Source organism: Megalops cyprinoides, chromosome 15 (genome assembly GCF_013368585.1).
Source record: "Megalops cyprinoides isolate fMegCyp1 chromosome 15, fMegCyp1.pri, whole genome shotgun sequence".
In the NCBI taxonomy this organism is placed as follows: domain Eukaryota; kingdom Metazoa; phylum Chordata; class Actinopteri; order Elopiformes; family Megalopidae; genus Megalops; species Megalops cyprinoides.
Genome location: NC_050597.1, coordinates 1,620,188 through 1,642,954, shown reverse-complemented (window position 1 = coordinate 1,642,954; position 22,767 = coordinate 1,620,188). Strand labels below are relative to the sequence as shown.

General features: G+C 44.0%; 2 protein-coding genes across 4 annotated transcripts; one reads left to right on the top strand and one right to left on the bottom strand.

The window, feature by feature from the left end:
- Nucleotides 1-2,172: 2,172 nt before the first annotated feature.
- Nucleotides 2,173-13,091, bottom strand: abraxas2 (abraxas 2, BRISC complex subunit). Of its 2 annotated transcripts, none has more exons than XM_036546936.1 (9): nt 12,996-13,091; nt 9,648-9,738; nt 7,061-7,097; nt 6,448-6,514; nt 6,069-6,259; nt 4,775-4,894; nt 3,873-3,957; nt 3,367-3,484; nt 2,173-3,209 (listed from the first exon to the last, which is right to left on the bottom strand). In XM_036546936.1, the coding sequence occupies exons 1-9, from the start codon at nt 13,065-13,067 to the stop codon at nt 2,704-2,706; spliced, it is 1,287 nt and encodes a 428-aa protein (XP_036402829.1). In that variant the 5' UTR covers nt 13,068-13,091; the 3' UTR covers nt 2,173-2,703. The 2 variants fall into 2 exon arrangements, with proteins under 2 accessions (XP_036402829.1, XP_036402828.1); XM_036546935.1 differs by having other exon boundaries at nt 4,775-4,897; nt 12,996-13,074.
- Nucleotides 13,092-13,588: 497 nt separating this feature from the next.
- Nucleotides 13,589-19,795, top strand: eef1akmt2 (EEF1A lysine methyltransferase 2). Of its 2 annotated transcripts, none has more exons than XM_036546995.1 (6): nt 13,589-13,738; nt 14,132-14,197; nt 14,493-14,607; nt 14,808-14,915; nt 17,432-17,648; nt 18,225-19,795. In XM_036546995.1, exons 1-6 carry the CDS (start codon nt 13,632-13,634, stop codon nt 18,320-18,322), a joined length of 711 nt encoding a protein of 236 aa, XP_036402888.1. In that variant the 5' UTR covers nt 13,589-13,631; the 3' UTR covers nt 18,323-19,795. The 2 variants fall into 2 exon arrangements, with proteins under 2 accessions (XP_036402888.1, XP_036402889.1); XM_036546996.1 differs by having other exon boundaries at nt 13,724-13,738; nt 14,132-14,187.
- The last annotated feature ends 2,972 nt before the right edge of the window (nt 19,796-22,767 follow it).

Genomic DNA, 22,767 nt, shown 5'->3' with positions numbered 1-22,767 from the left:
CTGTCTATATTCATTAAGGTGCCATAATTTTAATTACTTTGGTCTTCTAAAGCAATATTCTTTTTATTGTCTATGGTAACACATTAAACATCAATCAGACATACTAAGGCCATGGGCAGCAGCTTGTGCGTGTGCGCATGTGTGAGTGTTGTGCCATTTCAAAAACAACACAAATAACATTTGGGCAATTCATACATGCACATAAAATACAATGAAATATCAGTATTGATTATTCATTTCATTTAATGTCTTTCAAACCGTGGGCAACTCAAAACAAAACAATTTAAATAAAAAAAAATCTATAATTTTTTTAAAAGATAGTGAATGAATGGTATACCATTTTAAGTACTACTGTACTTCAAAGCAATGACAATGTATAAAATATATTTTGGTATACAGTCAAGGCCCTTAAAGAATGTTTGCATGAAGACCCAATCTTACAAGACCCAGAGCCTATTCACAGAATAAATCCCACTACTCTGCCACGTCCAGTTCCTGACCGTTACAATCATGCCATTTATCAAATCACATTATTAAGATGACAGGGGAAATGATCAGAACTGACTCTGAAACCAAATAATCATGTTTACTTTATTACCCCGTACAATCCAGGTTAAGACTGAAGTGAAGTATCTGGAGAGGCGTTCCAGTTATTTTAAAGCAGCCAGCACCTGCCCCCTTTCAGCCTTAGTTACAGATGGTGGGAGTAAACGGTGGCATAAAGTGTGGTGCAGCGTTGTGCTTGGGAACACAGCCGGCCCAGCGGGGCGGGTCACACCGGGAACAAATGGAGCGATGGTGCTGTACAGAAGCAGAGGTCCACTGCCAGTCTGAATCACAGAAACTCAGAACAAATAAGTACCAGCCAATCCGGCTCTTATGGTTAGAAATGGATGGAATTCCTTACATTCTTTTTTTCCCCCAGCATGAAAGACATTCTGTGTTCAGACACGGCTAATTTTAACTGCAAGTTTTTTTCACTATCTTTAACTTAGTACCTATACGTAGATAGCTTTGGGTGGCTTTCCCCTGTGAAGGGGAGAGTCCATTAAAGACATAGAGGAGCTGCGGACTCTTCACCTGCCCATCGGGAGCATGTCCTTGGCTTCCCCTCCCCCTCCTCGGTAAATCGGCAAATTCACTCTGCATCCTGTGTGCGACGCCCGTTTTCAATCTGAGCCCGTCTTCCAGTTTCCAGCGGCCGCAAGCCTCTCTCTGAGCCATTCAGTGCTGTTGTCTGGTGTCGAGCACCTCTACGTATCAGTCTTTCTGGCGCCTGACCTCCCCTCTGTCAGGAGCTGGCGATACAGCAGAGGAAGTTGAAGGCACCGAAGCTGTGTAAGGTCATTTATCCTGCTCGTTTCGTTTGGAGCGCTGATACACCACTCTTAAGTCTATGAGGTCTATTCATTATTAAGGAAAAGCTGTTCACTGGTTCAAAAGCTGGAGGCCTGCAAAGAGCTTCCCTCTTGCAGTCCACATACAGAGCAGAAACTCTTAATCCTATGAGGGATAAGCTAATGTCACGATCAGTAGTAGTGGTAGCAGTTAACAGTAGTAATAGTAGTAGCAGTAGCACCACAAGAAGGGGATGTGTATTCTCTTGTTAAGTGCTAGCTTTCCTTGTTTCAACAGACTGCTGCCTAGAGCTTCTTGTTAGTGAGCTACATAGTGCTTGTTCTGTAAATTACAAACAATCCACAACAGTCAAGCTTGGCGGCTCCAACGGTTAAAAGCATTCTACTCTGTGGCACACCTAAACAGTACCGGTAAAGCACAATATAAGAATTCAGCAAATTTAAATGCAGCAAAGAACATACAATGACAGTGTTATTTAAGAAAAAATGAGTAATGGACATTGTGCCATGGTATCAACCACCATCATATTTTGTTATCATGAAAATAAAGTAAGCACTTCTTATTGTAGCAAAGTGGAATTTTACTTTGTCCATTAAAGGAAGAGGCAAACACATGAATGTAAGACTAATCGATACTTAAAGGAAAATCTGCGAATGACAGTCCTTAGTCAAGTGTCAGATATACGTGCAAGCTAAAGCAATCATAATATATATATATTTATATATATCTTTTCTTGTCATGATTAGGTTGGAAAAAAAAAAATCACTTGATAACCATTGATTTGGCTCAATAAAATAAAACTTTGAAGGCCGCAGAAAATGTCCTTTTCCCTTTTCTCTTAAATAAACGTTAAAACAAGGCAAAATAGTGCAAGAGGTAATGGTTCGATTCGATGACCTAAGTTGGTAGCTGATGTCACACGCAGACCGATCCAGAGAGGGTTTGAGTCTGGCCATACCGAGTGCTACACTGGTGTGACCAAACCTTACAAAATGTGGCACCGATAGAAAGTTTACTCCGATATCTAAAGATTCCTCTCTGGAAAACAAAAACAAAGCAAAACAAAAATAATTTTTTTCTTCAGATTTCCTCCATTCAGGCAAATGTTGCCTGCCAGCCCGGCTGCGTGGCTGTAAGGGCAGCTCTCAGGACCTGGCCTTCCCAGTGGAGCTAAAACCAAGACAGACAGAAAAAACAAAAGCAAAACCGAACGAGCCAACGGCAGATCCGCCTCCCTGTGTCTTTCCTGCGGAGGGCAGCACCTCCTCTTCCTGTGCTCTCTTTCCTGTCTCCCGCGGGCATCCCGCTCTGACCGCGTCCCCGCCACACCGCCTCCGCTGGGGTTTAAGAGGCCTGTGACCTGCGGGCGTCGCCGTCCGGTCTCAGAGCAGCGGGGCGGGACACCGCCAGCGCTTCAGGGGAGCGCAGCTGCGAGGGCATGCTCTCTAGGTTCTCATACTCGCTGCTGTCCTCTTCGTCCTCGTCCTCCTCCTCCTCGTCCTCGTCGCCGTCCTCCTGCCCTGCAGCGTGTCTGTCTAAGGAGTCAGTGCTGGACCCGTCGCCGTCCCCCAGGTAGGGGGCGCCGCTGAGTCCCAGGCTCGGGGCGGGGTGGCCGGGCGACCCCACTGCCTGGGGCCGGGGCAGGAGCATGGTGCTGGGCTCGGGGCAGGGCTCCTCTGGGGAGTCCCCGGCCACCACGTCGGCGTACAGGGGAGGCAGGTCTGAAGGGGTGGGTCTCTCCGGGCTCGGCCCGTCCCTGTGGAAGGCCACCCTGGACGCCAGAGAGGGGTTTGAGTCCTCCGTCTGAGATGGCCTCTCCTCGGCTGCTGCTGCTGCTGCTTCCTGGAGTCCTGAAAGAGCAGAGAACAGGAGCAGCTCAGATACGATGCAAACCGCTAACATCACACACAGACACAGGGCACAGCAGGGACTGGGGGGACTGCGCTGGTTTACACACGCTTTAAACAGTACAGTACAGATTTGCTGAAACAGTTGGGAAACACTCACTTCTCTCCTCCTCCACACTCTTTCTTTTCCTGAGGGCGATTTGCTGTTTGAGTTTGTTCACTTCTTCCTGGACTTTTTCTTTCACGCGCTCACTCTGCTCCACCTCCCCACAGACGGCCTGCAGCAACAGAGACCATGCAGAGACTCGTAACGACCTCACAGAGACCACACAGAGACCTCGTACAGACCTCACAGAGAACCCACAGAGACCACGCAGAGACCACGCAGAGACCTCACAGAGACCCCGCAGAGACCTCGCACAGACCTCGCAGAGACCCTACAGAGACCTCACAGAGACCTCACAGAGACCTTGAACAGACCTCACAGAGACAACACAGAGACCTTGTACAGACCCCACAGAGACCCCAGAGACCTCAGAGAGACCCCACAGAGACCTCACAGAGACCTCAGAGAGACCCCACAGAGACCTCACAGAACATCACACACTGCATACTGTAGAGAGACCACTGAGACAAAACATTCAATAATAACTATGTCCAGCTTACCTGAACCTTTTCCTGCAGCGCGCTGTACAGCTGGAAGATTGTCCTGATATCCTTCATCACCCCATCCTTGTCAAAGAACTCAGCCCTGAAACATTCATATTGATAAATTATTCATGATTATTAATGCATATTAAACGATAACAAACCACTCAGCTTCACACACGGCCCTTGCTGCACTCTCAGTGGCATTAAACACGGCTTTGCCCCGTGGTAGTCAATCTGAACTAAGACACTGAGACACTTCTCCACTCATTTCCTTTCCACTGTCACTTCCATTTACTCCTACAAACGAGTGGTGGCAGAGACACAAATGATGCAAACAGAAAATCAAAATCACGCTAAAAAAGAATGCATCCTGACTGTTTCTAACCTTAAAATCTGCTTTTCATAAACACCATAAACGACATATAAAAATGCCACTGCAAATAACTGCCCTCACGGCCTAATAGCACAACCAGCCCAGTTAGCTTCTGCCAAAAACTATGTCAGATGATGTCATCTGAGGCTCAGTGAGGAGGTTCCCACAGGCTGTGGGCTGGGCTAGACTGAGCTGGACTGAGCTGGACTGAGCTGGACTGGGCTGGACTGGGCTGGACTGGGCTGGACTGGGCTGGACTGAGCTGGACTGAGCTGGACTGAGCTGGACTGAGCTGGCCCGGCCCGGGGTGAGGCCAGGAACAGGAGCAATGAGCCACAGGAGCTCTGATCCCCAGATCTACTCTCGGTTACACACCACTGTGCTTCATGTCACTACTTTATATGACCTGCCAACAATGTGGAGACATTAGCTGGGATTCCGTCGCCTGCGTTTGGCCTGGATCAGAGGCCTGTGCAGACCCATGTTTAATACGGGCACGGGAATCGCAGGCTCTGGAGGGCATGTGACTCGCTGACTCACTCACCCGTGCTCCTTGATCACCTTGGCGTAGTTGCAGGATGTGTTTGGCACAGAGGACACCTTGTACTCCTGCTGGCTGGTGTTTCCCAGGTTTGGGATGCTGAGGGGAACCCGCTGATTATACCTGCTGGAGAGAGACAGAACTCAAGCTAGCTGTCACACCTGCGAAAGAATCAACCATTACTGCCATTACTGCACTTAAGGAATCCTATAGTACAGCCACACTGACAGTCCAGTATTTGTAACTGCCAGAACCAGTTCCATATTAAATCATGGATGCAATAACATAGTCATGGATGGGAAACATTATTGTTTTTCGTTTGCTAAATGAATGTTACCAGCTCACAACTTCACCACCGATGAGAGGACCAGGGCTGCAGGTCTCTCCCTGTGAGATCAGACTCACTCTGGGCACTGGTTACCCCCACAGCAGAAATGCATCATGTGTGCGTGCATAAATTTTTGGGTAAATCTGAGAGGGTCATTCCAGTCATTTGAATTAAACATGCCATTCATAATTCTTAAAATCAGATTCATATGCCATTACTAAGGTGCTATAACACTTTAATTCTCTGAGCACGGCTGGTCTCCTGGTGTGGGGACGCGGGGACATAAACAAGCGTGACCTGGCTCTCCCGCTGTAACGGCTGAGGTGCAGAACACTCAGCAGATCCTCATTCTAATCCCTCACATCACAGTGAAGGCACATAGCCAGTGCCTGACAGACAGACCCCCTGCGCTTAATCTCTCAGGCAAACATCCCAAAAGAGCAGTCTCCTGTTAAACAGGCCTGCTAAGAGGCAGACAGGAAAATTACAGTTTGTTCTGTCCTGGTGAGAGCAGTGCATTGTAGGTCAGCATGTCCCAGCCTCGGCAGTGAAACGCACTGATCACTCACTCCACTGCTAAATATGCACGACTGCCTGCTATTTTGCCACTAAAATCATTATTTGCAATAACCTTAATAAAAAAAAGTTTTTTAAAAAAATCTATAAGCATCAAACAGAGGGTAGACTGACATGATGGGATCAATGCGGTTTTCTCTAATCTATCCAATGATACTGAGTGAGATAACAACATACTACTAATGACTTAACACTACTAACGACCATAACGATAACAAAGTCAAAGTCCATCTATCAATGCCAGAGTGAAAAGAAATCAGTTTACCTAAACTGTACGAATACACACTGGAACTGCCTACACAAGCACCACTCAATGTTATTGATTAGTCTTCAGTGATGATGCTGGGCCGTGTCTTTTAATGAGTCTTATTAAGGCTGCTCGCTGCGGCCTACCTTCTGTTTGGCCTGAAGAGCACGTACTCCAGTGCGTGTGTGGAGTTGTTGGCGGTGGAGATGAAACTGAAGAGGAGGAAGACGAGGTCGGGTACGCCCAGGATTTGGGTCAGCTGCTTGTGGATGATCTGCTCCCTGAACGACATCTGTTGCTGTGTGTTCCGTCGGAACCGGTACCAGCCAATGACATTCTGCGGGAGCCAGGAACCAGGCACCGTGAGGGAGCGTGCTTCAAGCCAACTCCTCACACATATCAAGAAAAGCTCACCAGCACCGAATCACACCAATCAAGCCATCACACAGAGCACAGAAGCTCAAAACACATGGCACAGGACGGGACACTGGGGCTGAGCAACACCCAGGGAGAGGGCAGACTTACTTTTCTTCTTTCTTTGAGGATTCTGTTGAGATTCTCTTCATTGACTTTACCTGCGTAGTCATAAAAGCTGAAACAAAAGAAACCAAAGTGAATATTCTGATTGATTATTCTCTCAAATTCTGATTGTGCAAAGCCCCCATCTGCCTTGTCTTACATCATAAATCACTGTGTTCTATTGTTAAAGGAACTCACAGGTTTAAGGTACTGCTCTCCAAACCACTGCCTGTCTGAATGATTTATCAGTTCGATAGAAGTGATCAGCCTTTTACAGCCTTTTACAACGCTGGATAAGATCCTTTGCACCTGAGTTAGAGAAAACCACTCAATGTGTGTTCTTCACATACCAAGATATACTGTATGCACTTTTGTAAGTCGCTTTGGATAAAAGCGTCTGCTAAATAAATAAATGTAAATGTAAATGTAAATATTACAGAAGGTTGACTTTGAAAAGGAATTAAGCAACTAATGGACTGAAATCAGATGTGAGGAAAGCAAGGCTTTCTGACTGTGTAGTTTTCACACTGAGAGCTGAAGCAGCTTGTAGCTGATAAAGAACGTGAAGAACGCTGAACTCACTTAAGGGGGATACTCTACAGGTAAAATGCTTTCTTACCTAAATAGTTGTGCACAAGGCTCATGGTTATGGATTTCTGTAAAAAAAAAAAAGTTACAAGTTAAACAAGTTTATTACACACATTCAGAAAATATTAGATTGGCCTGACCACAAACACCTTCTGATCTTTGCAGTAAAATAAAAGTTGCTTATTGACCTACTTGAAAAGAATGTATTTTACACAATGCAAAAAAATTGGTGGCTTTGAAGCCATTTTGAAATGACACCTGCGGCCTCAGACACAGCTGTGAGAAATGCAGAATGAGGCATGGGAGGAAAATATCACAGAGCCAAACTCACAGCGCAATGGGCCAGGGGAGCTGGAGCAAAAACAGCACGGACTCTGCCTCTGCTCACAGAGGTCAACGCCCTTCATTTGCCTTCAGTGGTGTGTTCTTCACATACCAAATGTACATACTAACAATCAGTCCCAATTCACACAGACACACACACTCACACCACAGTTTTTTCCTGTCATGCTAATTGCTAATCACAGTTACAGGGTATTGTCTGGTTTTTAAAGTATTTCTTGGGTAGAGATTTAAACCCACACCCTTCTGAATGCCATGGAAGACACTCCGACAGTAGGCCCTGCACCAGAGTAAGTGAATAATATGGATGATCATTTTTCATTTGTACATTATATTCCGTAGGGATTTAAACTGCCATTTGACTTCTGCTCTTTCCATATCGCATTCTGTATGGGTTTTCCTTATTTCAGTCAGCACTGCTGTATCCAGGCAGAGAGAGGGGCTGCGTCACACACACTTTAGAGATGCTGTACGGTTTTGCTCAAGCCCTTCACATCCCTCCACACTGACGGTGCCGGACGTCAGGGGAAAGGCTTTGATGCAAGATGAAAGGCACACAAAGGCCTCTAAGCCTCCAGATGAACCTACAGTAGATTCACAGAGCACCGCCTGGTGACAGAGATCAATGGAAAAAGCTGAGAGAGCTGGATCCAGCCTGTGTGGGGCCGATGCTGGATGACCTCAGCCCTCTGTTATACCTGGGACACCCTTTCAGAACAGCGCAGTTTCAAACCAACAACCTCAACCGCCAGCAAGCCACCTGCTGAGTGGACATTTTCAACAAATGACAACAGGTCCATCGAGCTTCCATACCTAATGCCTGTCTCCTGAACTTAAACTTGCCAGCTGTTGGAAATGCACACACTTCATTGATGACTCTAAATACATCACACTATTGTCATTTAGCAGATGCTCTTACCCAGAGCGACTTACATTGGTTACAATTATATCCATTTATACAGCTGGATATTTACTGAGGCAATTCTGGGTTAAGTACCTTTCCCAAGGGTACAACCAGAGTGCCCCAGTGGGAGAATCGAACCAGAAACCTTTTGGTTACGAGCCCAGCCCCTTACTACGACGCCACACTGCTGCTAAATATGATGAGTTTCACCGACAGACACAGAGCGCCAAACATCCAGCAGATATCACTCCTAGCTAGCTGACTGGCAGTGTTCCCAGACCTGCCTGCAGAGTGAGAAACAGTGAAAGCAGCACTGAGGCTGGCTGTGCAGCCCTGACTCAGGGTCAGTGCTGGAAGCAGCATGCCTCGCGAAAAGAAAACCCCACAGTGAGTCAGCTGCTGCTCAGCTACAGGAAACAGGTGGAGTTACAGGTGCCCGTGGTGACAGCAAGCCACAACCTGATTTCATTTGGATCAGCTCAGCCCATTAAAAACATTAAGCTTGCACACTTAGTTTCTGACGAAAATACTCAGAAAACTGCTAATTTCTGAGTAGAAACTGAACTAAAAACTGATGCATTTTTGGCTGTAGCTAGGTGTTCAAGTTGTTGCTGTATACTAATATTAGAATTTTTATATTCAATCACATCAATTTTTCAATCAGAATTGGTTTAATTTGGTTGGTGCTTGCTTACTATTTGACAGTTACCTTCCATTTGGGATACTTTCACAATTTAAGCAATTAGAATGTCTGACATCAAAATTTTTTAAGCTATCTGTGAAATTGTCAGTGATACAGTCAAATAAATTTCTGGATAATGTGGGTGTGAATGAATTTTTACAGGTGAAATTTAAAATGTTGCTGTTGAACTTCAGTACCTTGGATAACTTGTGTTAAAAGGGATGAGCAGTGTTACCAAGGCATTGTACAGAGTCACCACATGTTACAGAAAAAAGTAATCCAATCTTTCTGAACAGAACAGTGCAACAGGAAAATGTCTTTAAAACCTTTGAGACGATATGAAACAGATTAGGCCTACTGGGGGTCTCAAACCGCCGCCCGCGAGTTCTGCTCGACACAACACATAAGCTGCAGGGCCCAGCTAGGGGAACGAACTGCAGTCTGACTGTGGCTCTGGGGGGTGAGGTCTGCTCTCTAGCAGATGTAGCAGATGTTCACATGATGTTCGCAGTTTCACTCAAGCTTCTGCACCCACCTAGAGATGGAGTGCGACTTCTGTCACGCAGCAGGCTGAGATCTCAGACTGACCATTAAAAACAGTGCCTCTTACTCTACAGCTGCACAAAGCTCTCCAAAAAAGAAAACATAACAGTTATACCGAAACAACGCGTGCAGAGTTGTAGAGCTTACCTACAACTTGTAGAAATTCTGTGTTGCTGATCTGTGAATCACTGATGCTGAAAGCCTCTTCTTGTCTCACTTCTCCCAACAGAAAGCCTTCCTATGAATAATAAGAACAACACTGCTTAGATCTGGCTGCATATCAAATGTAGGTATTGATCAAACATGCATAATAACATTGCACACTACACTAACAGTGGACACATCTTTGGTAGTTTGGAGCAGTTCATTCTTCAAAGACACAAAAAGGTATTTTACTCTTAATAGAAGATTGGAATACTTAAGTACTTTAGAAATGGTAATTTCTCAACAACAGGACCAAAGGCCAATTTTCTTTGCAGTAATTCATCAAAAATGTTGTGAAAGAGACATTATTACATGCTTTCCCAGATGTGCAACCATTATTTTCATTCCAAGGGAAAAAAGTGTGCCAAACTAGGCATCAACTAAGATGTGGAACTGGATGTGGTCTGTAAAAGGAAGACTTAGGTAACTTAACGCTGTGTCCGTTCAAAAAATGTTTTTTTAAAAAACCCTGAGGAAATAATGGTACAAACTTAAGACAGCAGACACTTAATTCAGGACAGATGGCTACCCAGATTTTTCGGTGATCCATATGGAATATTCTCATCCAATTTTCACAAAGGAGTCTGCATTTCATGTGTTTACAACATTCAGCTTCATCATTTTTTTCCATTACAAGGCACATAGTATGCCATGCCTTACAATAATATAGTATATTTAAAATGTTCCTACCATGATGCATCACCTCTGAGGATATGATCTGAAATCCTGACGCCTAATTTTCATGAGGATAAATCAACCCCCCCCCCCCCCCCCCCCCAAAAAAAAACCTGAACATTCCATTGTGAATTCAGTATGTCCACAGACTGAATGTGCTTCCTACATCCGCATGCTGTAGTGTAATATGCATTTTGTTTACTGCTTTGATGTTAATTTTTGTATTCTGCAGGATTTGTAGGAGTTGGTAAAAGGCCATTTTGCTCGCTAGGGGCAGGACTGACAGCATAAACACAGTTCTCAAACTCAAATGCACAAGCCAGGCACAGCTCCAAAGAGTTGAAGCTGCCACAACTGTGTTGTTTTGACAACAGACACCAGCACAAGCAGCAGATAAGCAGGCTGGGAAAAGCATGTCAGAGAACTGGAGGTGTGAGGCAACAGTGACCATGGAATGACCAATCAGGATGCAGCCACATTCCCTTTGAAAGTCTGTTTGTGTTAGTGTCATGCTACACTGGCACTTTACCAGCAATGACCAACACTTAGTGTGACAGGCTTTGCCACAAGCACAGCAGACAGCAGCATATGAAAGACAAGAAAGAATGACCCAACTGTTGAATGTTTATGCTAATAACAGGAAAAATAATTATGATTGTATTGATTTTTTTTTGTTAAAATCTGTAAAAAAAAAAAACTTTGTGGAAAAAACATACATGTTAGTTTACATATTATTGTGGTACACATGGTACATGCACAAGGCCTCCATCACCTTTACAGTAAGAGGTGAGGGGACAATGAGAATGGGTCTGAACACCTGTCAAAGGCAAACAGGCATTTCAGCTACCGCCTCCCACATTTGCCAGGCCAGCAGCTGATGACATTCCGACTCTGAAATCAAGTCTAAATCATCGTTCTCTTGCCATTTGTCCCCACCAAAATGCTAGCAAATACTCCACTACCACTGAAATGATGTGGCAAAGATTTATTTACAGTATATTTACTCTGTCTTTCTCTCTCATTGTGGGTGTGAAGCAGGTCTACCTTACCCACATTCATGTTATCCTTAGCTGTCAATGATTTCACATTTGTCCAATGAACACGATTCATTAGATTCGACACTGTGGTTCACACAGAAGGTGGAATTAATTATACAATGTTATAAACCACCAAGAGATCGAATCAGTGTAGATTTTGGGCTTTTGGCTAACTCAGGCAGCATATAAATGTTAGGGCAATAATACCAATTGCTGTGTGGGCCACAGTCAATGGCCGTCCCACCCTGGGAGAACAGTCGGCCCTGCTGTCATTTTTGCTTTTATGTCAACGCTGACACCGTCTGCGCCACGTTTCAGCGCCATAAAAAGTGGACCTTCATTTTGCTTCTCCTTTACCATGTCACTTCCGTAAACCATACAAATTTTCCATTCAGTGCTAAGAAGAAAATACCTAAAACTGATTTAGTTATTGCAAAGAAAATGAATGTAGCGATTATATAATGACCAACACATACGGTGAAAAGAGAATTCGGGAAATCTCCGCATTTCAGTAACAGACACTTATCATTCAGCTTTATTTTACATCTAACATTAGCATCAGTACACTTTTAAGTACGTTTGCTTTTGTACCCTTGATGCATTTTCAAGCAAACACTTTCTTTAAAGTAAAGACGACTGCATTCATATTATCATTAAGCCACTTTGATACATGTGTAGCTGTTACTCATACTGTGAGTTAGCTAGGTACCAAACTCAGCGTATTTAAGTTTAAACTAACTCAATAATTACATTTAAAGTATTTATTTTCGGGTACTGCACACAACAAAACAAGTTCAAATATGTAGCTGAGTCAGGTGGAGCCATCTAATAGATCACTGACAGTCGCAAAGTTTTTTTCCTATGAAAGGAATGTGGACACGCCACAGGACGTGGGTTCAGCCCACGTTCAGCAACGACATTTATAACTAGCTAAATCCTGTCCTATGTGGCGTTAACTGGTGTGTTGCTTATGTATAGCTACCTATAGACATAAAACATACACTTTCTGATTAGAATGTGCAACGTCAGGCAGCTAGCTTTACCCAATTCTCCAATCAAGACAAATTTAAAAATCTACCGGCACTTTAGCCGCTCATCTCATCCGGCTATCAAGCATCTAGCCACCAAGCTAACGTTAGTTATAATTTAACAGGATCTAACCTTGCATAACCTAGCTGCTACCCAGACTAGCTAGCAAGCCAGCTAACTAGAATGATCGGCACTTCAATATGTTGTTGACTTCTTGTTGAAATCTTATATATGATTTTGCCAAGACTCCATAGAGCTTGCAAACTACAAACAGAAGAAACTCACTGTACTTCTTACAATAAATAACCAGCTAAACGAAATAGCGTCACACCCAAGACCGGCAACCCCGACAGGATATCTTGATCTCTCGTCTAGTTAGCTAGCAAGCTAGCAGCTCTGTCACTGTCAGGTAGCTAGCCTGCTAGGTAGCTACAGGAAGATGACACCGGGGAAACTTGCCTATCTTCAGCTGTGACCGCTGGAGCTATCAAATGAAACAAGCGATGGTACACAGTCTTCCCTGTTTCTGTCAGGTGTTTTGGGTACTTACGTGATCGGAGTTGCTGTTTGCGCTGTGATAACACACAGAACTGAAAGTATAACCCGAAATGGAAGCCGCCATGATGGAAACATCCCCCACTTGTCCCACAATCCCCTGCGGCCGCACGATCTCCTGCGTCACATCCGGTGTTTGCACTGACCGGCTGAGTGCAGTGGGAAGTGCAGTCGGTGGGAGAAATTATATCCAGGGTGTTACAAAGTCCGGGTGTCACAAATATGTTGTGCAAATACACCTTATGGGTGGATTACACGAGCTGATCCCCACATTTTGTTATTTTAGTCTTTTTAGCAATATTTAACTAGCTAAGCATTAAAAGGAGCGTTGTTTTTCACTTTGCACACATAAATGCACTTGTCCAAACGTATCACATGGGCTTTGTACAGTAATAAAATGAGAACGTGCTTTTTATGACGATAAAAAAATGTCATATGTCTGTCTGTTTTAAATGTGAGCGGAGTCACTTCATGGTGAAAATGCTGCAGGCTTGTCCGTGAGCTGAAGCTGCGCAAGTTCACGGATGTGTATATAAGATCAACCGGCGCTGCCCGTACAAGGATAGATCCATGTAAGATACAGATTAGTGCATTTGCGCATGGCGGTCTGCTTCCTGCGGCTTCCAGCGGCATGGATCCTAGCGGGGCCACACGTGGCTGTCACAACACGACCAAAAACGACCAAGAATCGGAGCTGGACGACGACGTAACACCCTCAAAACTTGGAACGAAGGAATAGTGAGTATTTGGCTACAGTGTAATGACATTGCTTACCCATCTATGTAAGTTAGCCAGCTAAGGTGGGCAAGCTTGCTGAAGCTTCAGCACAATTTTAGCTGGCTAGCTAACGTCAGCTAACCTCGTACCCGGTCATCTTTCGAGTTTTGTGTATTCCGCCTTTAAATAGCTTTCTAGTTAATCTTATATGAAAGTGTCGTTTATGTTCTTGTAGTAGCAGCGATAGCTAGGTCCTTCGTGGACCTCAGTCCGAAGTAAAAGGAGCGTTGTTTTTCACTTTGTACACAGATGTGCATGGAATTGTAGCTAGCTTGACTAGTGTCAGTTTAGTTTACTTTCTTGCTGGCTAGAGAATTGTTTTGGAATCAACATGCGTTTGTCCTGCTCTACTAGCTGGGATGTTGCCTACCAAAGAGAGCTGGAGACCTTCAAAGACATCGGGGATGTTGGTGAGATATGGTAGTCAATTGTTGTTTGTTAAACATGACTAAATATTACGGGCTAGTAAGATACTGAATTACTAATATCTTCAAATCCTGATTACTGAATAGTCGGTGATTATTTTAAATAAATACAGACAACAAGTGTTGCTCATAAAAACTTTAACCATTTAATATGCATTGAGAGGTGGATGTGAAATAAAATAAACTGATAAAATGAGCAGATTTAAAATTTAAAAACTTTGAACATTTTCCTGATATTGTTAGTTCTAGCCACCACAGTACCTCCAGCATGAGTGATGCTGCTTTCGCAGGTTTGGCGAAGAGAGCATGGGTCGTGTGATCAAGTGCCTGGAGAAAGAAAACGTCCCGGCAGATGCTGCCATACTTGATATTGGAACGGGAAATGGCGTTCTTCTTGTCGAATTGGTACATTTTTGTTACAAACATAGTAAATTGTAATCAATGCAAATGAGTTCACAGTGCATTTCATAATTGTAAATGATGTTGTAGTACTATTACATGCGGGTGCTCACATCTTAATACTTACTGCTCGTCAATTCCCAGCACTGTACTGTTTTGATATTTAGCCTTGATTTAGGCATGATTTGGTGTGGCTTTCTTCACAGGCCAGATGTGGATTCACAAACCTTACTGGAATAGATTACTCTGCAGCTGCAGTGGAACTTGCGAGAAATGTACTGGAGCAGGAGGGTGTGTCCAACGTGAAGGTCGAGGTAGGACCATGTTTCACTGCTGCCACGCACTCGGCATGTCTGTTGGCATGACTATGTTTGTGTGACAATAGGATGCTTGCAAAACACTGACATACCACCCAAAAACATGCGAGACCTGCAAGTTTTGCAGTGCCCACCCAGTGAAGCAGCTGAATCCTGAGGGCAAAGTTCTACAAGTTAACAGTTGGTGGCAGTCTTAGTCCTGCCTGAGAACTGTTTGTAGTACTCATTTTCAGAGTTTTATATCTGGTACTGGTATTACACTGTTACTGACTATACCCAGAGTGTAGTAAGAGAGGATACAGCTGTTTTTAGTGGTTTTTTGCAGATTTTCATCTACCCCAGAGCCCATTCTTTTCTCTAGAAGATGCAGGTTATAGATTACAAATATTACAGTAAATGTGCTTCAGTCTTCTTACAAGTCTGTGTCCTTGTAAACTTGCATCAAGACACTGTGGTTACTGGATCAGTATGAGTAATTGATTGCAGAGTTTGGATATACATGTGTAAAGTGGGTAAACTGGTTGATTTATGAGAATGTGAAAATTGCTGAACCTTTCCAAGATGCGTAATGAGGTCTATTTGGAACCTATTAACTGCAGATCTGCAGCCTGCAGAGATACTGTAGTTCAAAGATGAATGACCCTGGTTTAATCAAGGTTTCAGAGGCATAAAGAAGTTTTTATATTTTCAAAACACGCTTGAAACTTTGTTTGAAAACATTAAAAAATGTCACTGTCTTTCATTTTTGAACTGGGCCAGTCTTAATTAATATTCATGCTCATTTGGGCCTTTTAGAGCCCGGCTATAAACCAAACCTTTGACCAGTTGCTCCATCTGAAGTGGTCTGTGCAGCCAGTACCACAGTCCAGCTTTCAGTGAACTGTGCCTCCATTCACTGGGTCTGAAGCCGTGAGGAAGCGCTGCTGTGTGTACCCTGTGGGGGGGTGAAAGGTGTTAAAAGCTGTATTGGGTTGGCGTGTCGAGTCGCAGATTGGACCCCCCTCCGCTGTTTTTCTTTGAGCGTGTGTTTTTTCGGACACAGCGTCCTCCTCTGTCACTCTCGTGCACGTGTGCATGTGCTCCATGCTCACGGGAGACACCCCCCCCCGAGCACGGTCACCCCCCTGCAGGAACCGCTGTCGAGGCCGGTAGCGCGGTAATGAGGTAAATATTGACGGAGGTCTGGCGGCCGGCCTGGCGGAGTGTGCGCTGTGGAGAGTTGGCGTTCTGACACATGGCTCTCCCAGCGGGGCAGAACACAGGGCCCCAGTGTGCGGCATCGCCTTCAGAACCGCACTGTAAATGTGTCAGGGAGGAGGCGTGGCATGGGGTTCCTGGGGGGGTGTCAGGAGCACCCTGACTCCTGTGTGATTGGCTGTTGCAGTCCATCATCAAAGCCTCCCAGTCAGATTGTAGCAGGAGTAGGGGTCCTTATCAGTTCGCCTATGTCTGATAAGGGGGCGGCAGTGTAGTATAGTGGTAAGGAGCAGGGCTTGTAACCGAAAGGTTGCTGGTTTGATTGCTGTTGTACAGTCGGGCAAGGTACTTAACACAGAACTGCCTCTGTAAATATTCAGTTGTATAAATGGATAAAACTGTAACCTGCTGCGTGTTCATATGGCAGATGTAAGATGTAGTATGTAAGTTCGTCTGGGTAAGAGCGTCTGCTAAATGACAATAATGTAATATAGTGTCCAAGGACATGCAATGTGCTCCCCTCCCATCCAACTGTGTGTGTTTCCTGTCACATGAAATGAGTGTTTGACCTCTTAAAAGTGAAATGATCATGTTGCAGACCAGTGAGTATGGCTGGTGTTGGTCAGAGCCGCAAGCACACCGGAGATCGTGGCTATCTGAGATGCAGCAGGATAAAGGACTCCTTTCATTGGATAATTCTTTCTGCCAGTGCAATGAGGAGAAGGAGAGCAGGGAGTAAAGAGGAGAAATGCTTTTCTGGCTGCAGATGAGGAAGTGCTGATGTTCACCAGCATTCTGATTGGGCCTCACATATCCCGACTTTTTATCCCCCAACAACTTCATAAATGGTGCAGGTTGTTTTACCTATCACATCTACACTATTCAAAACATACAAAAAGCACAGAAGCACCCAGTGACAGTCTAGAACACTCAGAGACAAAGAATATATGGTTAACAGTGAAAGTTAAGAGGTACTCTTTTGGAACCAAGGATATCATACTCTGTAGAGGGCTGATTGCAGCCTCATGTGGATACTGTCTCGTGTAGGTTGAGTGAACGTGAAAGGTCTGTGTTCTGTAGGTCTTTCTTTTTTACAGTTTAGCATTACATAATGGTTATGCCATAACAAAGGCTTTTTAAGTGTGCGCCTTCTTCAGGAAGTCTTGGTTTTTAAAGAATTCACTCATTCTGTTTGACTCAGGCAGGTTTGGCAGTGCATGACAGCATGTTGGCCCTGTCTCTGTGAGCAGTGGTTCATGAATGAAAACAATGGAAATGAAATGTAATTATTGTCTGCCTGATTTTTGTGGTTTCAGGTGGTGGACTTTCTGAGCCCGGCTGTGGACCTGACAGGGTTTGACTTGTGCATTGACAAGGGCACATTCGATGCCATCAGCCTGAACCCAGAGGATGCTGCGGGGGCGAAAGCGCACTACCTGAATGCCCTGAAGGGGGCGCTCCGAGAGGGAGGGCTCTTCATCATCACTTCCTGTAACTGGACCAAGGATCAGCTTCTGCACATGTTCAGCCAGGGTGAGTGGCAACGTGGGGAAAAATCTGGGGTTTTTTTACCCCTGGCCACATTCATTTTTGAAAACAACATGCAGTAGTCAGTGGAGCTTATCACTGAAGCAGTGGCTATATTACCCAAATGGACCCCAGTGACCCCAGTGTTATATGCTAGTATAAGAACAGCATGTATTTGTAGCACTTACTTATTAATTCCTTACTTAAAGGACAGAGTACTGTTATGTCATATTTAACAGTGTGTGCTACACCTGCCTAATCTCGATGCTCTCCTGAGCAAGCTGAAATATCCAGGAAATATTCTGGGTCATAGTGTGACAACAGAGCAAGGTTCAGCTGCAAAAGACCAGATGAACTCGGTCTGTCAGCCTGAGTGTCTCTCTTTGTGAAGGGTTCACAGGTAAGTGAAATGGATGTGGTGCTTTTACATACTGGGCTCCTTAATGTGGAAAAGTTTGTAAAAATGACAAACTTTTCAGTACAGAGCCAGAGAATGACTAAATATGTTGTGAAGCCAGATGTTGCTTTGAGGCTTCTTCCGTTTGTTTGCGCCCGTGGTGATTGGTCCGCTCTGTCCCACAGGGTTCGAGTTTCTGCGAGAGCTGCCCACTCCCAGTTTCCAGTTTGGAGGCAGAACTGGAAACAGTGTGACTGCGCTGGTCCTGAAGCGTGTGCACTGACCACCAAATCCCTGTGTCACAGCCGTCAGCCGTTTCCATGGGTTTCTGAGTAACAAAGCCTAAGTGAAGAAATCAGAGGCACTCATTCACTCAGGAACAGCTGAACAGTCACCCTGACCGAAGCCACCCAAACTCTTTCTCTCTCTTTTTTTTTCATGAGCATCTGTTGTGGTAAAAAAAAAACTCATGGTGTGTCCAGTCACTAACAGGCTGATTGAAATTTAGATCCACATCATGAACAATCACTTTAGATATATTTCTACTGTCTGACTGCCATTTGTAATCTGTATCTTTACGAATTGATATGTTTTTTAGTAGGGGAACCAGCATACTTCTAGCAGTATGCTGGTGTTGTGTGTGGTAACACTATCCTGCTTGAGTGATTTAATCAAAATGCAAATTTAAGTAACCGAGTAGGTGTTCTCAGCAAGACTTAATATTACTGAACAGTGTGACTGTCTGCACCTGAAAATGCCCCCTGCTCAGCTGAGAACCACACAGAGAGAGGCCGATCACTGCCGAACCGGGAATATACGTTGAAACACCCATGGAGTGAGAAGAAACTCTCTCTCTCTGTAATTGTGCTCTCTTGTTGTGTCTTAAAAAGCACCAGCAGTGTCAGTGATGACTCAGGAGGCAATACTACCAGGTATCCCTTTACAGGTCTTGGGAAGATCTTATCAAAGCTACGCCCTCAGCCTCTGCTGCCTGCAGTAGCCAGCCGGGCAGGGACGGTGCTTGAGCAGGGGACAGCTGTGCTGGGACAGTAGGTGGTAGTGTTGACTTCCATGTTGTGTTCCATCCTTCTTGTTGCAGTAGTGTAAGAAGGCAAGCTCTTTGCAGTTAACAGCATCTCAGTCTTCCTGTTTTGATTCTGCTGTGGCAAAGGTTTTACATTATTCTGTCACTGGTGATGCTTCCCAAACTTCCTTTTTTTACTTCCTTTTTGTGATTGACTGTGCTGAAAATCCTGCAGGCCTCTTTCCTCAAGAGATAACAGCCTATAAGCTGCTGTAAGTGAGGAATGGATTGGCATGGGTAAGAAAGGGGTTTCTCACATGACTAAAATGGCAAAGAATGATTTAGGGCTTTATTTTTAAACACAATCACATGTCTGTTTAAAAATAAACCACCAACACATGAATTGAATACTTTTGCAGCATTGCCATTCAGAGGAATCCAGCAGTTTGACTTTTTTTTCCAACATGTACTGCGTACTATGTCCAAGGGTTGTCACAAGTATGTGATACCTCAAGAACCAACACCCTTCAACACCCTACTGCTCTGAGCTCAAGGACAGTGTGCTGAGTAGGATTCTGAAGCAGGCATGAAAGGGTCCGATTGTACAGATCCTAGTTCCAGAAATGACCCCTACCCTTCTGTTCTGTGAAATGTACACCATGGAGCCATCCTGGAAGCATTGTGATTTTGGTGCCTGAGAGAACACCCAGTGACTTTGTGCATCTCAGAATGAATGAGCTGAAATACATAAAGAAGTGAAGGTGTTTTTTTCTCCTAAACTAGTGTATTGAAATGATTCAGAACTTTAAAGGAAAGTCTGTGCAGTCTTCACTGAGGTCAAAAACTTTTCTGCAAGTAGGAGAATGTGTTGTGATTTGACATCTTTGTGAATCTTTTTTTGTAAAAATAAAGGATAAATTAGTCTATTTGGCATGTTTTTCATCCTTGGCATTCTACACCAATACGTCAGCAGACAGCAAGTTGCACTGTAGTTCTAGAAAATGGAAAAAATATTAAAATGCTGTGCTGTAATTTTATTAACTAATTTCAGGAAATATTTCCACAAATTATGGCAATTGCTGCATTTTACATTCAGACTACAGATGAATAAACAAGTAACTTTTGCCATTGAATGTTGAATAGCTAAGTCTTGATACTGTTGGCCATAAGGAACTTACAATCTAATACTCTGCATGCAACACTCTTGGCCTATTTTTTATCTTATGCTGCTGCTTTGTCTCAGTCTTTGTTGTTTGCATGATCCCTGTTTTGTGGCACAGTACTGCGCAGTGTGGAAGCTGCCAGCTGCAATCAAATTAGCATAATCAGAAATGAGTTGACCCCAAGACCGTTGGCTGGTAAATACAATTTTGACCTGCTTTAAAAGCAAGCTTCCAGGCTGCTTTAGGTTAAATTATACCCAATGTTTGCATAGGCCTTGCTGTGTTAAGGCATATTCATGTGAGCATTAGTGGGAGTGTACTGACATCTTTTTTTTTATTATTGAATAGCAGTAATGATGTGGAATAGCATGGGGTTTCTTTTGTGAATTTGTTATTAATCACTCAACCTCAACCCAATAGAGGAATCTGGGCTTATGGCCCAGTGAGAACCTCCTTTGCAGAGACTTGCTTTTGAATAAACACACACAGTATGCTTAGAGTGTTACTGGAAATTTACAAGTTACAGAATTCTCCAGCCTGGTTGTGAGACAGTAGGCAATACAGAAATTCCACTGGAGGTCAGCTGACTCTGGACGGTTCATGCAGTTGCACACTCTCTTGGTTCGACCAGCAGACATTGTGCAAGTAGACAAGGAAAGAGACTTCCAGACCTAATGCTGTCAATGCCTTTTAGTTCTCTGCAGCTATAAACTAGAAGTATATTCCCTGTTGCATATATTTGCTTGCTCTGTCTATCTGAGACTTTGTGCCATGACTTTTTTAATCAGAGGAGGAGTCCCTCCCCACCCATGTCCCTCAGATGAAGAAGCCACTTTGAAAGGGTGATGTAAATACAGGAATTAGAGAGGTACCACAGATCTGTTACCTATTTCATGGTGAATCAAGCCAGCTAATATACAACATTCCCTCTAAAGTATTAGGTTTTTACTTTGCCATTTATCTTGAACAGTATCTATCCAGTCTTGCACTGCATACTCTTAAAGGGCTTGTGAAGATGAAAAAGATATGAAAGGCAGAGGTATGGAAAAAATGCACTGAATGGCTTGCAGAACTCACTGTAAATGATAGAACACATGCTAGCCAGATGATGTGCTAGTGTTTATGTGCCTAGGAGTAACATCTGTTGACACAGAAGTGGTTGAACTGATGGGTTTTAATTTAAAGAGGTGTAATCTGCAAATACATCTGCGACTCTGTGGCGTAAGAGCATCCTCTGGACTTTCCCACCCAAGGCAGCACATGTTACACTGGTTTCCGACAACTGAGGCCTTGTGTATGATGTTACTTAAGCATCTCTTTTTCATTGTAATCATGCATCTGCTAATATTACTTTTTACGACTCAATTTCAAGATGTTTATTTAATTTAAGGGTTCTTGCAGTTAACTTAGCAAAGAATGTTTTGTGTAATATGCATCCAGGCAACAGCAGCCTGGCTCCCGTATTAAGCAATGAAATCTTGTAAAAAATGTGAATGCTTGCAAAATATATGACGGCTTCATCTACCACAATGTAATAACATACAGTTAATGTATATTTTTTGAACGATTTCAGAGGCCCAGTCGGCATTTGTGTGAAGCCGCACTTTATACCACCCATAATGGTAATTGAAAGTTACAAGATCCGATGCTTCAGTCTGCAGCGAGCTCAAGCGCACTGAATACAGGGCTTTCTTTTCATTCTCAAGTGTGATACAGCAAATATTTATGTTTTCCATTCGGTATCCAGGGAAACTGTTTGAAATGTCTTAATACGATTTTCGAGGACTGATTGAATTACTCGCACAAGCTGCTGTGCAGTGTTCCAGGGTTGGGAGCGATGTGGAAGCGGGGGAGAAAAAATCGCAACCGCATTTCAACTGGCCTCTCTCAGCAAGGGGAAAAACACCACAACCCGCTCTCTGTCTGCCTGACAGATACAGGACCAGTGAGTATGCGGTTTACTTCTGCATCTTATTGAGTGATTTATTGTGAATTAATGTGCATGAATTATGTACTGTGCGTTTTTATGTAGCCTCAGCACTACGTTGTACTGGACAAAGGCAGGTAGGCACATATGGTCATACGTCTTCTCAGTGTAAATATACATTAGTGCCAGAAAATGACAGGCAAATTGATACACTGTTAATGCAAAAACCAGCAGTTTCGTGTAAATAACGGAACCCCAGCTAAACGACTTAAAAAAATGTTTCTTTTACTGAGTGAATAAATTATGTTGTACACGGCACAGAGTCTGGCACGTGCGTACTTCCGAACTATGCTTTTTGGTTGAGAATTTCTGTTCAGGACCAATACCGAATACCGTGATGGGCGACTCCAAACGTGCAGGGTAAGACATACTTCGTGAAACTCTTCAAGTTGGCTAAACTGTGGTGTCAAGTCGTTGAGCTATCGTAATTGTGAGGATAACCACTGATCCGGACTTTGCACAGTCATGTACATGGAGAAAGTTGTAATCGTCGCTTTTTAGGGTTACATATTCTGCGAACTCCCCTCCCGCAGAGGAATGGTAGGGCTGTGTGC